The 16,054-nt window shown below is 46.7% G+C and overlaps 1 protein-coding gene across 2 annotated transcripts in view; it reads left to right on the top strand.

The window, feature by feature from the left end:
- The window catches only part of PHEX (phosphate regulating endopeptidase homolog X-linked), a 188,945-nt gene that overhangs the window by 92,060 nt on the left and 80,831 nt on the right, over positions 1 to 16,054 (top strand). For both annotated transcript variants that reach the window (XM_033949946.1, XM_033949945.1), the window contains 2 exons: positions 6,735 to 6,828; positions 9,280 to 9,408. In XM_033949946.1, coding sequence (XP_033805837.1) covers positions 6,735 to 6,828; positions 9,280 to 9,408 — 223 coding nt within the window. The remainder of the gene's footprint in view (positions 1 to 6,734; positions 6,829 to 9,279; positions 9,409 to 16,054) is intronic.

The raw sequence follows: 16,054 nt of genomic DNA, 5'->3' as shown, positions 1-16,054 counted from the left end.
AAACTTCTACGGATACAACCCATGATTTTTCTAGCCTTGGATGAAGCTTTCTCCACTTGATTGGCAGCCTTCATGTCTTCACTAATGATCACTCCCAAGTCTCGTTCTGCTGCAGTCCTTGCTAGGGTCTCACCGTTTAGGGTGTAGGTTCTGCATGGATTTCTGCTGCCGAGGTGCATGACCTTACACTTTTTGGCATTGACGCTTAGTTGCCAAGTCGAGGACCAATGTTCCAGTAAGAGTAGGTCCTGCGTCAAACTGACGAAACTTCTACGGATACAACCCATGATTTGTTGAGCCTTGGATGAAGCTTTTTCCACTTGATTGGCAGTCTTCATGTCTCCACTAATGATCACTCCCAAGTCTCGTTCTGCTGCAGTCCTTGCTAAGGTCTCACCATTTAGGGTGTACGTTCTGCATGGATTTCTGCTGCCAAGGTGCATGACCTTACACTTTTTGGCATTGAAACTATCGTTATTCGCACAGGGTCAGTGGATCGTTTTGTTTTATTTATTTATTTAGTCATTTATTTAACACGTCCTCCCAAAGGAGCCCAGAACGGGTTACAGGAGTACTTTCATAGTATGGGTAGGACAAACTTTAGTGAGAAATACAGACTTTACAGCATTTACAGTATAGAGAAGGTGGTTTAGATTACAGCATTTACATTACATTAGTGATTTCTATTCCGCCATTACCTTGCGGTTCAAGGCGGATTACAAAGGAGTTATTTGGCCATTTCCAGAGGAATTGAAGAGAAGAGCGAGTTGCTTCAGAGAACTGGGACGAGTCTTGCAGTGTTAGTTTTCTTTTCTGAACGATTTGTAGTCTGGGGTCGTTATCAGTAAATTGGAGAGTTGGTAGTCCAGTTTTGCTGCTTGTGTGGCTAGAAGGCCATCGTACAGTTTTTTTCACTTGACTTCTCTGATTGAGAGATGCGTGAACAGTTTGTTTGTTCTCATATGTCTGGTTGTGGTAGTTTGGATTAGGCAGTTGTTTAGGTAGGCCGGGCTGTCTCCGTTTATGGTTTTAAATAGTAGGCAGTAGAATTTGAATTGTACTCTTGCTGGTATTGGGAGCCAGTTTTAGTTGAGGTATGCGCTGTGATGTGGCCGTGTTTCCTCAGTGAATAGATAAGTCTTAGCGCTGTGTATTGAACTGTTTGTAGTTGTTTTATCATGGTTGCGGGGCAGGGGAGACATACAGACTTAAAAATACAGACTTAGTAGGCATAGGGTGGATTAAATTGCAGTGTTTGTAGATAAAACATGGAGGTAACGTAGCTTTCCGACTAGGTTATATTTGCCGTGGCCTGCGAGTTTAGAGATGTCGTTTGGTGTATTAGGCGGTGCCTTTGAGATCCATCCGTCCGGGGTGTAGACGCGGGTTGTTACGGAGCTGGGTTTGTAAAGAGGAAGGTTTTCATGGCTTTCCTGAAGTTCCAAAGACTGTCTAGTGATCTAATGGATGGGTGGGATGATGTGCCATAATCTGGGTATGTAATGAGAATAAGAGCATCTTCAGGCTGTCTCAGACGTGAGCGAGTGGCCAGGTGGCAGAATCAGCCGTTTTTCTGTTTGAGATCTAAGTGATCGATTGGGGACATAAATTTGTAGTTTTGATGCTATGTAGTTTGGTGTCATCTTGTGGAAAGTCTTGAAGGCTAACACCAAGGGCTCCTTTTACTAAGCTTTTCCCTGGAGAAGAGGAGACTTAGAGGGGACATGATAGAGACTTACAAGATCATGAAGGGCATAGAGAGAGTAGAGAGGGGCAGAAAGAGAGAGAGAAAGGGAGAGAGAGAAAGAGAGAGAGAGATAGAGAAAGATTGGAGAAACTGTGACTCTTCCCTGGAGAAGAGGAGACTTAGAGGGGATATGATAAAGACTTACAAGATCATGCAGAAAGAGAGAGAGAAAGAGAGAGAGAGATAGAGAAAGATTGGAGAAACTGTGACTCTTCCCTGGAGAAGAGGAGACTTAGAGGGGACATGATAGAGACTTACAAGATCATGAAGGGCATAGAGAAAGTGGAGAGGGACAGATTCTTCAAACTTTTGAATAATAAAAGAACAAGAGGGCATTCAGAAAAGTTGAAAGGGGACAGATTCAAAACGAAAGCTAGGAAGTTCTTCTTTACCCAACGTGTGGTGGACACCTGGAATGCGCTTCCAGAGGACGTAATAGAGCAGAGTACGGTACTGGAGTTCAAGAAAGGATTGGACAATTTCCCACTGGAAAAGGGGATAGAGGGGTATAGATAGAGGATTACTGCACAGGTCCTAGACCTGTTGGGCTGCCGCGTGAGCGGGCCGCTGGGCACGATGGACCTCAGGTCTGACCCAGCAGAGGCATTGCTTATGTTCTTATGTTCTTATAGCGTACGCAGCATTGTAGCGTGCGCTGAACCTGCGCTACGCGGCTAGAACTAACACCAGCTCAATGCTGGCGTTACCGTCTAGCGCATGGGGCAATTTGGCGTGTGCTATTCCGCGCGTTAATGCCCTAACGCGGCATAGTAAAAGAAGCCCCATGGTTTTGGTCCTTGGAAGGTAAACTGTGGCAGAGCAATTTTCAAAAGAAGCTACGATAGCACGTATTCCTGAAATACTCAGCTAAAAGATAAAATTCAAACTATGGAGACAAGACTTCACACCATGAGCCCGATGTTCAGACTGCAGGAGGCGGCTCGTCTGTCCTGTGGGTCGGGATGTATTCAATGCAGGAATGTTTTTGGCAAACAGTATTTGACTATCCAGATTTTCTGGAATGGCCGCAACTGAACTGAAATCTATCATCCCACGTACAAGCTGCTCTTTGACGTTGGTCTTCACACAGGCTTCAGCATGCTTTTTGCGGTTCATTTTGACTCCTTCCCAACCTAGGACCCCTGAAGAAGGCGTGTACCGAAACACGGACCGCGTTGGGTCCCGTGGTTTAATTTTAAGGTGTTGCTTTTAACCGCAATTATTTTAATAAACTTTGCCCTCATCATTGTACACGTTACTCCAGTTCTCCTTGCTTTGCCTGGTTAAGTCAATAATCAACACTGTCCAGTTAAGTTATAACGGGCGAAAATAGGACGGCTATTTGCCTGCTAAACTTATCTGGTCAATTCTGAAAATCGCTGGTTATCGCATGATATAGCTAGTAAACTTTTAACCGCTATCCTGGAATATTTAGCAAAGTTAAGCGGTTATCTCGCGCTGAATATTCACAGTTCGCCAATTAAACATTATTTAACTGGTCAGCGGCCATTTCTGACAGGTTGAGTAGCTATGAATATCGAGGTGCATCGATGCACTATTAATGACATCAACAGGTAAGCCTTAAAACAACTGTTGTCCCAAACATACGTGAGGATAATGGTGACGGGGCAAAAGCGCACGAGACTTAAGTGTGCCAACATTGCAGCGCAGACAATTTGGCGCAAGACCCCAGCGCGCTGGCAAAAAAGTGATTTAAACAGCTCCGACAGGGGGTGTGAGGGGACTACCCCACACTTTACTTCATACTCTTCGCGCTGCCGTTGGGGGTGTGGGGGGGGGCGCAACCCCTCACATTATAGAGAAAACTTAACTTTTTCCTAAAAAATCAGGAAAAATGTAAGTTTACTCTATAATGGAGGGTTCCAACCCCTCCCCAACCTCCCCCACGGCAGCGTGAAGAGTATGAAGTAAACTGGGGGGGTCCCCACTCACACCCCGCATCGGAGCTCTTTAAAAGTCACTTTTTAGGCAGCGCGCTGGGGTCTTGCGCCAAATTGTCTGTGCTGCAATGTCGGCGCGCTGAAGTCTCGGGCGCGAATGACTATGAACCGAGGATAATAGAGAAGCAGACCAAAGTAAAAACAAACATGGGGAAATTCTACAAATGGCGCCTAAGTTAATAGGGAAACACCGTTTGAAATGGCAAAAAACTTTAAATTTAAAGTGCCTACCTGTGCCTAATGAAAAATGTGCCAGAATCGCGCCCCAGAGGCACCAACTGACTCCTAAAGCCACTATAGGCGTGGCTAATGCTGGACGTGACTAGAGGTGCCACGATTCATGATCAAGACAGGTCCCAGAAAAGTAGGCCTGGAAAACCCTGGTCTACATTTCTGGCATTTATCTTTCCCATAGTAAATCTGAATCCATAGTTCCGACCCAGGCCCACCCAATTCCACCCAGCCCCGCCCCGTTACGCCTAAGTCCCGCCCTGTTATCCCGAGCCCTGCCCCCTCCACCTGTATTCATCCTTGGGACCATGTCGGGAGAGCATCCGCGCAAGCGCAGATGCAGCGTGATGATGTCACACTTGTGCACGTGACATCACCACGTTGCACCTACTCACGCGCAGATGCTCTCCCGACGCCGTCCTGAGATGGAAGCTTTTCAAAACCCGAACAAAGTGCCGGGTTTTTGGAAAATCCGTCCGGATGCCCGGACATGTCCTAATCAGCCAGCGTTTAAAGATAAACTTTTGATCCCTTACTCATCATCAAGGGTCCTCCGATCAAATAATCAAAATTTACTTTCTATACCGTCAATACGGGAATTGTTTCATGACGCCACTCGCAAATCCATCTTCTCAGTTACTGCCCCCTCTTTGTGGAATGCTCTTCCACTCGACATTCGATTAGAAATCCCACCCATCCCCGCCCGTCCCCGCCAGGATCCTCTCCGTCTCCCCCGTCCCTGTCAGGATCCTCTCTGTCCCCACCCATCCCCGCAAAAAATTATCTCCATCCCCGCTCGTCCCCATAAAAAGCAGCAATTACTTCTGACAGGATCATCAATTCCACAGTTTCTTTTGTGTTTGCGCTGCTGTTTTCCTTGTAGAATCTCTTTGGTGGAACCTTTTTTTTGTTTTCTGTTCAGGTAATTAACTTATAAACCCCTTCTTTTGCTAAGGCTGACGTGTCCATTATATTGTATGGATGAACCCTGCTTCCAAAGCCTTCCATCCCCGTGGGAGTCCCTTTGGCCAGAGGGGGGTCCCCGTGGGAGCCCGTGGGCCAGAGGGGGGTCCCCGTGGAAGTCCTGTGGGTTAGGGGGGATTCCCGCGATCTCCGTTCCCGTGCAGACCTCTAGATTAGAGAATTCCCTCAAAAAATTTAAAATGAAACTTAAAACTTTCCTCTTTAAAGATGCTTTCATTCTCTAGCATCAGCCTCCACTTTCTAACTTCCTAATTCATATATAGTTTTGAAATATCTAACACTTCCTCTAAAGTGATACCCTCCTATTGTTCTTACCACTCTCCATTTACCATCCTTTTTTATTAATTTTACTTCAATGTATTTTAAACAACCTCTCCATCCCCTACTATCCTTTCGTCTCATGTATGTTAATTTAAATTTGTCCAGTATTTTTAACATTTGATAAACCACCGTTTTTATTTGCTTCCTTTAATTGTTTTTATAATTTTTTATAATGTACACCGTCTAGACATATATTTTTATAGACAGTATATCAAAAATAAAGAATCTTGAATCTCTAAAAAGAGGACATGTCTGGGTAAATCCGTACATCTGGTAGGTCCTAACCATCCCCCCCTAAATGTATCCCCCACCCCGGCATCCTGTTTGTCTGTCCTGTCTGTTTAGATTGTAAGCTCCTTCAAGCAGGGACTGTCTCCTTTGTGACTCCATACAGCACTGCATAGGTTTAAGTGACTTGCCCAGGGTCATAGGGAGCAGTGCAGGGTTTGAACCCACAACCTCAGGGTGCTGAGACTGTAGCTCTAACCACTGCACCACACTCTCCTCCAATACAATAGCAGAAGTGAGCCAAGTATAGAACAAGGAAGCCATTGTGACATCACTGATGAGGTTGACTCTTATTGGTGGAATGAGGCATTATGACATCAGGGAAAGGGATTGGGACTTGTATGCTGCCCTTTTGTAGTTTACATACAGGTACTTTAAGCATTTCCCCTATCTGTCCCGGTGGGCTCACAATCTATCTAATGTACCTGAGGCAATAGGGATATTAAGTGACTTGCCCAGGGTCACAAGGTGCAGCATGGGGCTTGAACCCACAGCCTCAGGGTGTTGAGGCTGTAGCTCTAACCGCTAGGCCACTCCTTCCTCAGGAAAACCTACAAAAAGGAGAGAAATGAGTATATATGACAGACTAAGAGGAATGTGATCCATTACATCTGACCATGTATCAAACAGTGGAAGGAAAGGGAGTCTTACTACAAGACCATATATGTACACTTCCCCCTCCGTATTCGTGCTGGTTAGGGGCAGAGCCAGCCCGCGAATATTAAAAAACCGCGAATAATATTCGGGCCGGTTCTGCCCCTAACTCCTGCTTCCACCGGCTATTATAAGCCCTGAAAGCACCCCCCCCCCCTTAAGCTTTACCTGGTGGTCTAGCGGGTTTTCAGGCAAGAGCGATCTTCCCACGCTCTTGCCGCGTGCAGATCGCTCACAGGAAATGGCTGCCTTGAGCTCCCGTAGTCTCTCGAGCCATTTCCTGTGAGCGATCTGCTCGGGGCAGGAGCGTGGGAAGATCGCTCCTGCCTGAAAACCCGCTAGACCATCAGGTAAGGCTTAAGGGGGGGCTTACAGGGCTTAAAATAGCCTGAAAAATGAAAATGCTTTTTACTGAGCCTGGGGAGTTTGTCTTAAAGAAGGACTGTCTCATATGTTTTTGAGTGTATGCTGATTGTTTTGGCAGATCTCTCTCGATCTCTCTCTCTCTTTTTCATCATAACAGGTGACATGTGTTCCTTATTTTACAGAACGGTCACCAACTATCTTGTGTGGAGACTTGTCTTTGCGAGAATTCCTAACCTCAGTCGACGGTTTCAGTACAGACAGCTGGAATTTGCACGGGTAAGCTGACGTAACGCGGTTAAAACCATTGAGTCTGGTTAGACTCTTGCAGGGCCTTAGGGCCCGATTCACTAAACGCACTGATCGTGTCCCGGCCAGTTTGCGATTGTTTCCTGACCCGATTCACTAACCTTGTGCCCGATCCGCCCGGGCAAATGAGGGGAAATTGCCTGCATAAGTAGGATGACATCGATTCACTAAACAGAAGAAGAAACACCGATTGGGTTTGCCGATCCAAAATGGAAGCGACTGCTGAGGACCCGTCGCTTACTGTCCTTGCCGACTCTCCTGCTCTCTGCCGCCCTGAAATCCCAGTAGCGAGGTTACAAAACAACCCTCAAAATAAAAAATAAAACTGTCCATTACTCCTCAGTGCAGTGCGAGCCCGTGGTTTTAACCCGCGGGTTAGAAGCGTGTTCTGTAATCTGGCTGCAGCATGTTCTGCTCCATTAAATTGAAATGTCCACTTAAGTAAACTGCAGGGTGACGGGACTAAATCGCGCGAGACAACGGCGCGCCGACAACTGAGCGTAAGGTTGACGGCGCGCCAAAGAAAAGCACTATTTTAAAGGGCTCCGACGGGGGTGTGTGGGGGGGGGAACCCCCCACTTTACTTAACAGACATTGCGCTGGCGTTGTGGGGGGTTTTGGGGGTTGTAACCCCCCACATTATACTTAAAACTGAACGTTTTCCCTAAAAAACAGGCAAAAAGTTTGGTTTCAAGTATAATGAGGGGGGGTTAAAACCCCCCAAGCCCCCCACAACGCCAGCGCGATGTCTGTTAAGTAAAATAGGGGGGTTCCCCACCAACACATCCCGTCAGAACCCATTAAAATAGTGCTTTTCTTCGGCGCGCCGTCAACCTTGCGCTCAGTTGTCGGCGCGCCGTTATCTCGCGCGATTTTGTCTATGAACCAAACTGCAGCCACCTCCTCCTCCTTTATTTTGACCTCGCTTGTGTGGAGAGCAAGCGCATGCACGGATCACATCTACAGCCAGCCAGGATGGTCCGCGCGTGTATTGCGATCGCTCTGCAGCGATCCGTGAGATCGCGGCAGGGCGTGCGTCTAATCAGATAATTTGCATGAGGACTCTGGAGTGAATCTGTCGCCCCGGCAAAACTCGGCCATGAATCGCCCTACAGCGATCCAGACCGGTGAGTTTAGTGAATCTAGGCCTTGGAGAGCTATGTGCGGGCAGGGCGGCCGTAAAGTGCATAAGGGAGACAGGGGCCAGGCCAGCGCGAGCAGGTGGCTAGACTAGTTGGTGAAGATTTTAAAGAGGTACGGAGGGGGAGGGGGGCAGGGAAGGATGGGCATGAGTGTGGTATGGGGGCAGAGAGGTGCTGGTGCCCCCACCAAGATGGCTCCCAGGGCAGTCTGCCCTGCCCCACCCGCCCTTACTATGGCACTGTCTGGTTTGCTCTTTGAATTATCTCTGGAACATAAGCAGACGTATGTCAGCTCAATGGCTGGCATCAGTGCTTACATCTATGTGCATATATCTATTCTGTTTTTTTAGCATTCTGTGAAAAAAAAGTTGATATCTACTTTCATTTATAGAAGTTATGACAATCAGGTGGTCTTTGGGCACCTGTATATCATTACCCCTGAGCTGTAGTGGCTCGTGGCCAGTAGGGGGTGATGTCTATGGGACGGTAATGGAATGCTATCAGCAAAGAAAAAGACGAGTTGATATTTGGACTAATCCAGTTCTTACTGCTTACTTAAAAGACGGAAGAAGACTTAGGACTAGATCGTGTACCAATCGGTTTGCGACCCCTTAGCGACCAAATTTCCCTCCGGGCCAATTCACGTCCCTCTCTGCCGACCATCCTCTGATCCACACATGCAAATGAGGGGAGGGACATTCAAAAGTAGGGAAGGCGGCGATTCACCACACAAAATTCTCGATCCGACTGGCCGATCAGCTCCTAAAGCCACTGCTGGGGTCCATCCGCACACCCCTCTATCGACTCTCCTGCTCCATTGCCACCTCTGCTCTGCTCTCTGCTGCCCCGATCTCGCTGCCTGTTTCAGGGGCTGCAGAAGCCCTGGGGCGGGGGGGGGGGGAGCAGTGCCTGTTGGCTCCCTGACTTCCAAATTATGCTGCATACATCTAGCAATGTTACAGAAATCAGTATTAGCAGGACATTACTGTAGATGTGGATACGTTAAAAACACATCGGTTCCTCCGATCGCCCCCATCTGCATATTTTCGTTTCCTAATTTCATCGGACCTGCACGAACTGGCCCGGATCAGGCCCGATTGGGCAGGTATGTGAATCTAGCCTTAAGCCACTGCATTTCATTAGTCTGCGTTCCCCAAAGCCACTTTCTGGCCTCTGAATCCCTTTGCTCAGTTATTGAATGGCGGGTGGGGAGGGGAGCTGCTTATTTTTGGTTGCCTGCGCACAAGACGAGCCCTTCATGCTGTATGTTTTCCAAAAGGTGATCCTTGGCATAACCTCGTTGGTAGCTCGTTGGGACAGATGTGTGAACTATGTCAAAAACGCCCTGGCTTTTCCAGTGGGGAGAATGTTTATCGACACCCATTTCCAGGAAGACAAGAAGCATATGGTAAGCTCTGTCTTTGCCGCTCAGGTATGTTTTATATTCTGCTGTGGATGGGAAACGAGTTGAAGAAACACAATTCTGATTTATGTATCAAAAAATGTCATCTTTGAGGGATGATGGATAGATCTTGAACAAGCGAGTGCACAAGTTATAGTCTCCTTTTCGCTCTGTAGCCAGAAAACATGACTTATTCCTTGATGTTTCTTATTTGTCTGGAATTTTCTGCAGTGTGGTGACTGTGTGTAACTCACAACTTTCGTTTTACTGTTCGTATTGCCTGGCTTTTTCCCTTAGCTCAGCATAGGACTCTGTGAGATTGATGCCCAGAAGATTTATTTGAGTAAAATCGACTTCAACCCATTTAAATATTAGGCTTCACGCTGCCCCCCCCCCCCCCCCACCACCACCACCACCACACACACACACACTTTTCCAGGTAAGTATGTCCACAGAAACTACTTGTGTGGGAAAAATTTTGTGGACAAAAATGGAGTAGAGTCAGAGGCATGCTAAGGACGCACTGTCAAATTTACAGGCACTGTCCAGATAAATCTGTGTGGTCAGATAGTAGGGAGAAAGAAATGTGCACATACCATTAGTTCAGGTTTATATAGGGTTACCTTTTGAGGACATGTCCAGGGGTCCGGACAGCTTTTCCAAAATCCAGCACTTTGTCCGGGTTTTTGAAAAGCTTCTGTCTTAATGCCGCCGGGCTGTCGGGCAGTCCACCAATTTGAATTTTGGCGGGAAAGTAAGTTGGTCAGAAATTTGAATTTTCTTGTGAAAGTCCGTAGAATGGAAAAGTCTCTGGTAGGTTTAAAGATGTTCTCCCTGTGGAGCTGGGTTAGATGTTCTTTCAGGGTTTCCGCAGCTGGCATTGTGCTTGCCGCAGATTTCCGGGTCTCGCTGCATCTTTGTCAGGTAGAAACCGACGTTTCAGCCGCCATGCTGTGACTTTCTTCAGGGTTTGCTCTGAAGTCTGCAGTGCAACTTTGTAAATAGTGGGTTTACTGACCAGACTGGGAACAGGACAGTCCACTAGTTTGAACTTTGGCGGGAAAGTCAGTTGGTCAGAAATTTGAGCAACTGAGAGAACATCTAACCCAGCTCCACAAGAAGAACATTCTTTAGACCAGTGGTTCCCAACCCTGTCCTTGAGGACCACCAGGCCAGTCGGGTTTTCAGGATAACCCTAATGAATATGCATGGAGCAGATTTGCATGCCTGGCACCTCCATTATACACAGATCTCTCTCATGCATATTCATTAGGGCTATCCTGAAAACCCGACTGGCCTGGTGGTCCTCCAGGACAGGGTTGGGAACCACTGCTTTAGACCTACCAGAGACTTTTTCCATTCTATGGACTTTCACAAAAAAAACCCTCAAATTTCCGACCAACTGACTTTCCCGCCGAAATTCAAATTGGTGGCCTGTTCCCAATGAAGTCAGTGAATCCACTATTTCCAAAGTCACACTGCAGACTTCAAAGCCACTGAAGAAAGCCACAGCATAGTGGCTGAAACATCGGTTTCTACCTGACAAAGATGCAGCGAGACCCGGAAATCTGCGGCAAGCATAATGCCAGCTGCGGAAACCCTGAGAGAACAATAATACCTCAGTTGACAAGAAGGAAAGGGATTGGGGCTTGTATACCACACTCAAAGTAGTTTACATACAGATACTTCAAGCATTTTCCCTGTCCCACTGGGCTCACAATCTATCTAATGGGTGTCAGGTCAAAAAGCGCGCCGGGACAAAGGCATGCACAGACACCTGAGCGCAACGCGGAGGCGCGCGCCAAATAAAATGACTGTTTTAAAGGGCTCCGACGGGGGTGGGTGGGGGGAAACCCCCCACTTTACTTTATACAGATCGCGCCGCGTTGTGGGGGCGTTGTGGAGGGTTTGAGGGGTTGTAACCCCCCCACATTTTACTAAAAACTTCACTTTTTCCCTAAAAAACAGGGAAACAGTTAAGTTTCCAGTATAATGAGGGCGGTTACAACCCCCCAAGCCCCCCCACAATGCCGCCGCAATCTGTATTAAGTAGAGTGGGGGGGGGTTCCCCAACAAAAACCCCCGTTGGAGCCCCTAAAAACACTCTTTTTCTTCGGCGCGCGCTTCCATCTTGCGCTCAGTTGTCGGCGCACGCCTTTGTCTTCGGCGGTTTTGTCTATGAACCATCTAATGTACCTGGGGCAATGGGGGGATTAAGTGACTTGCCCAGGGTCACAAGGAGCAGTGTGGGGTTTGAACCCACAACCTCAGGGGGCTGAGGCTGGAGCTTTAACCACTGCACCAAACACTCCTGAAAGAGCAACATCCCAGCTTCAAAGGACAATGCTCACCTTCTATCTTTGGCCAAATAAACTCCACCAATTTTCTTTAGATCTCCAAATGTTAAATGTCTGTAATTAATATGTAATTGTTTCCCCATTACTGTACAGTTGTTCATTACAAATACACATAATGATGGATATCCAATCCACAGAAAATTGGTGGAATTCTTTTGATCAATGATAGAATGTGAGCATTCTCCTTTGAAGTTGGGATGGTTCTCTTGTCAAGCAAGATCTTTTTTCTCCACTCTTTGTATTATATGAAATGCGGTTTTGGAATATACAGTCAAACCTTGGTTTGCGAGCATAATTCGTTCCAGAAGCATGCTTGTAATCCAAAGCACTTGTATATCAAAGCAAACTTCCCCATAGGAAATAACGCAAACTCAGACGATTCGTTTCACAACCCAAAAACTTTAATACAAAATACTATATGTACTTGTATTGCAAGACATCGCTCATTTAGAACAGCGTCAGAGAGAGAGAAGAACCATCGGCTCAGTTGTGATGATGGGACGCGTGTATACTGTATGTACTCGTATTGCAAGACTTTGCTCATTTAGAACAGTCACTACACTCCCGCAGCGTCAGAGAGAGAAGAACCATCTGCTCAGCTGTGATGATGGGACGTGTGTATACTGTATGTACTCGTATTGCAAGACTTTGCTCGTTTAGAACAGTCACTACGCTCCCGCAGCGTCAGAGAGAGAAGAACCATCGTCTCAGTTGTGATGATGGGACGCGTGTATACTGTATGTACTCGTATTGCAAGACTTTGCTCATTTAGAACAGTCACTACACTCCCGCAGCGTCAGAGAGAGAAGAACCATCTGCTCAGCTGTGATGATGGGACGCGTGTATACCGTATGTACTCGTATTGCAAGACTTTGCTCATTTAGAACAGTCACTACACTCCCGCAGCGTCAGAGAGAGAAGAACCATCGGCTCAGCTGTGATGATGTGACGCGTGTATACCGTATGTACTCGTATTGCAAGACTTTGCTCATTTAGAACAGTCACTACACTCCCGCAGTGTCAGAGAGAGAAGAACCATCTGCTCAGCTGTGATGATGTGACGCGTGTATACTGTATGTACTCGTATTGCAAGACCTCGCTCGTTTAGAACAGTCACTACACTCCCGCAGCGTCAGAGAGAGAAGAACCATCGGCTCAGCTGTGATGATGTGACGCGTGTATACCGTATGTACTCGTATTGCAAGACTTTGCTCATTTAGAACAGTCACTACACTCCCGCAGCGTCAGAGAGAGAAGAACCATCGGCTCAGCTGTGATGATGTGACGCGTGTATACCGTATGTACTCGTATTGCAAGACTTTGCTCATTTAGAACAGTCACTACACTCCCGCAGCGTCAGAGAGAGAAGAACCATCGGCTCAGTTGTGATGATGTGACGCGTGTATACTGTATGTACTCGTATTGCAAGACCTCGCTCGTTTAGAACAGTCACTACACTCCCGCAGCGTCAGAGAGAGAAGAACCATCGGCTCAGCTGTGATGATGTGACGCGTGTATACCGTATGTACTCGTATTGCAAGACTTTGCTCATTTAGAACAGTCACTACACTCCCGCAGCGTCAGAGAGAGAAGAACCATCGGCTCAGCTGTGATGATGTGACTCGTGTATACTGTATGTACTCGTATTGCAAGACTTTGCTCGTTTAGAACAGTCACTACACTCCCGCAACGTCAGAGAGAGAAGAATCATCGGTTTAGTTGTGACACGTGTATACTGTATGTACTTGTATTGCAAGACCTCGCTCATTTAGAACAGCTTCAGAGCGAGAAGAACCATCGGCTCAGTTGTGATGATGTGACACGTGTATACTGTATGTACTCGTATTGCAAGACCTCGCTCATTTAGAACAGTCACTACACTCCCACAGCGTCAGAGAGAGAAGAACCATTGGCTCAGTTGTGGCGATGTGACGCATGTATACTATATGTACTCGTATTGCAAGACGCTGCCATTTGCAAGCTATATCGGTCTCGCAGTCAGCGGCGTTCTAATGGGAGGGAGAGATGGAAGTGTCAGCGGGGTTTTGGCTGCATGCATCTGGTAGCGCTAAAGAAATAATTGATAATAGTAATATCAGTAGGGTTTATTTTCGGGGAAACACGGCATTTTGTCCTGCCTTCCATTCATCCCTCCAGATTCTTCCTTGTCGTGCAAGCCTGGCCACAACAGCAGAGCAGCCACTGAGGTTTATCTCCCCTCCGTAATAGTCTACACTTTGCAATGGTACACCACGTTTATTGAGTTAGTGAGCTGCGATCGATATGTTATAAAGTATCTTTTTCCCTGGTGAGCGATCCATCTCCTCCTCGGTGCAGTTTTAGTGATATTTTGCTTGTCCCTTATGGTGCCAAGAATATTGATAACAGAGATTTAAAAAAAAAAAAAGTGGAACTGCAGAATAAATGAAAGAAATGCCACAGTTTTCCTATTTTTCCGCTGACACAGGAACGAAAAATAAATTGCAAGTCAGACGGAGACATTTTTACAATTTCATTGCAGGATTTAAGCCAGTTCATTTGCATACTGGCCTGCTACATTTTGGCCCAGCACACAGTGTTGTGGATTAAATTCAGTTAACACGCATGCAGGAAATGGGGACTTTGAGGGTTATCGGCACAAGAAGAAATGATATGTTCTCAGTAGTAGCACCTTCCTTGTGGAATGCCCTTCCAAATTTTATTAAACTTGAAAAAGACATCACTTCTTTTAAAAAAATTTTAAAAACATATTTATTTCAAGATGCATTTGATTTATGATAAACATATTCCAATTTCCTGCATTTTTATAATAATTAACAAAATTTTTTTACATATCTATCCCATTCTTACCTAATGTGCTTCCCTTTTTATGTTATTTCACTAAATATTACAATTGTAACTTTTTCCCCTCTTACCCACTTATTCATGTATGTCCAATTCCTCTGTCTAATGTCTTGTCCCACTATATTAAATGTATTACCAAAACCTGTTGGTTTTTAATCTGTACATCGCTTAGATATTGTAATAAGCGATCCATCAAATGTAAATAAACTTGAAACTTGACTTGTATACTGCCTTTTTGTGGCTTTGGCATTTCAGAGCTGACATTGAAAGCGGTGGGCACTGGAGGATTGAGTGACTTGGCCAGAGTCACAAGGAGCAGCACTGGGATTTGTTCTTACAACCTCTGGGTGCAGACTAGGCAGCAGCTCAACCAATGAGCCACACCTTAAGTCTGTCCCAATATGGCAATTCTTATGTGAGCTGAGTATAGGACAATCAAGCTATTGTGACATCACTGATGAGGTTGGCTCTTAGGCACTGGTGGAATGAGGCATTATGACATCACAATCTCAGCTCTGGAATGTTGCTACTCTTTGGGTTTCTGCCAAGTACTTGGGACCTGGGTTGGCCACTGTTGAAAACAGAATACTGGGCTTGATAGACATTTGGTCTGTCCCAGTATGGCAATACAGTCAAACCTCGGTTTGCGAGTAACGCAGTTTGCGAACGTTTTGCAAGACGAGCAAAACATTTGCTAAATTTCTGACTCGCAAAACGAGCAGTCAAATACCTTCTTCCCGCTGGGAGTGTGTCCTTGTTGCGAGGTGACCGGATCTGAGGAAGGTACTGGTGAGCGCGCCTTCCTCCGGAGACGGGAGGGTGCACGCGTTCGCTCGAGGCGGGCTGTTTCTGTGCAGCTCACGCGCCTGGTTAGAACTCCTGTACTTTGCGCGTTTGGAGTTCCAGGAGGCGGGCTCAGCGTGTGCGTACAGGTCCGGCCAGTGCTGGTGGTGTTTACGTTCCTGCAGGGCGTGCACCGGGACGCTGCGGAGCCTGGGAAAGCATGGCGAATACCACCTGCGGATTCACCGCTTCTGCTCCACACAGTGCCACGCCTGCTTCTGCAGCAGTACCGAACCCAGCTCCGGAAGCAACGGTGGCTGCTAAGACAGGAGAACCGGGGAGCCACCCAGGCTGTGGCTCTTTTCCTTTTCCTCCTCCTCTGGCGGCTCAGCGTCTTTCTCCTTTTTATTTTATTCAGGTACATTCATTTTTGGGTTGTGGGATGAATCATCTGGTTTCCATTATTTCCTATGGGGAAATAAGCTTTGATATACGAGTGCTTTGGATTGTGAGCATGCTTCTGGAACGAATTATGATCGCAAACCAAGGTACCACTGTACTTATATTCTTATGTGAGCCAAGTATAGGACAGTCAAGCCATTGTGACATCACTGATGAGGTTGGCTCTTAGGCATTGGTGGAATGAGGCATTATGACATCACAATCTC

The sequence above is a fragment of the Geotrypetes seraphini genome, chromosome 6 (genome assembly GCF_902459505.1).
Source record: "Geotrypetes seraphini chromosome 6, aGeoSer1.1, whole genome shotgun sequence".
NCBI lineage: Eukaryota > Metazoa > Chordata > Amphibia > Gymnophiona > Dermophiidae > Geotrypetes > Geotrypetes seraphini.
Note: the sequence above shows the minus strand (reverse complement) of the source record. Positions and strands in the feature narration are given on the sequence as shown.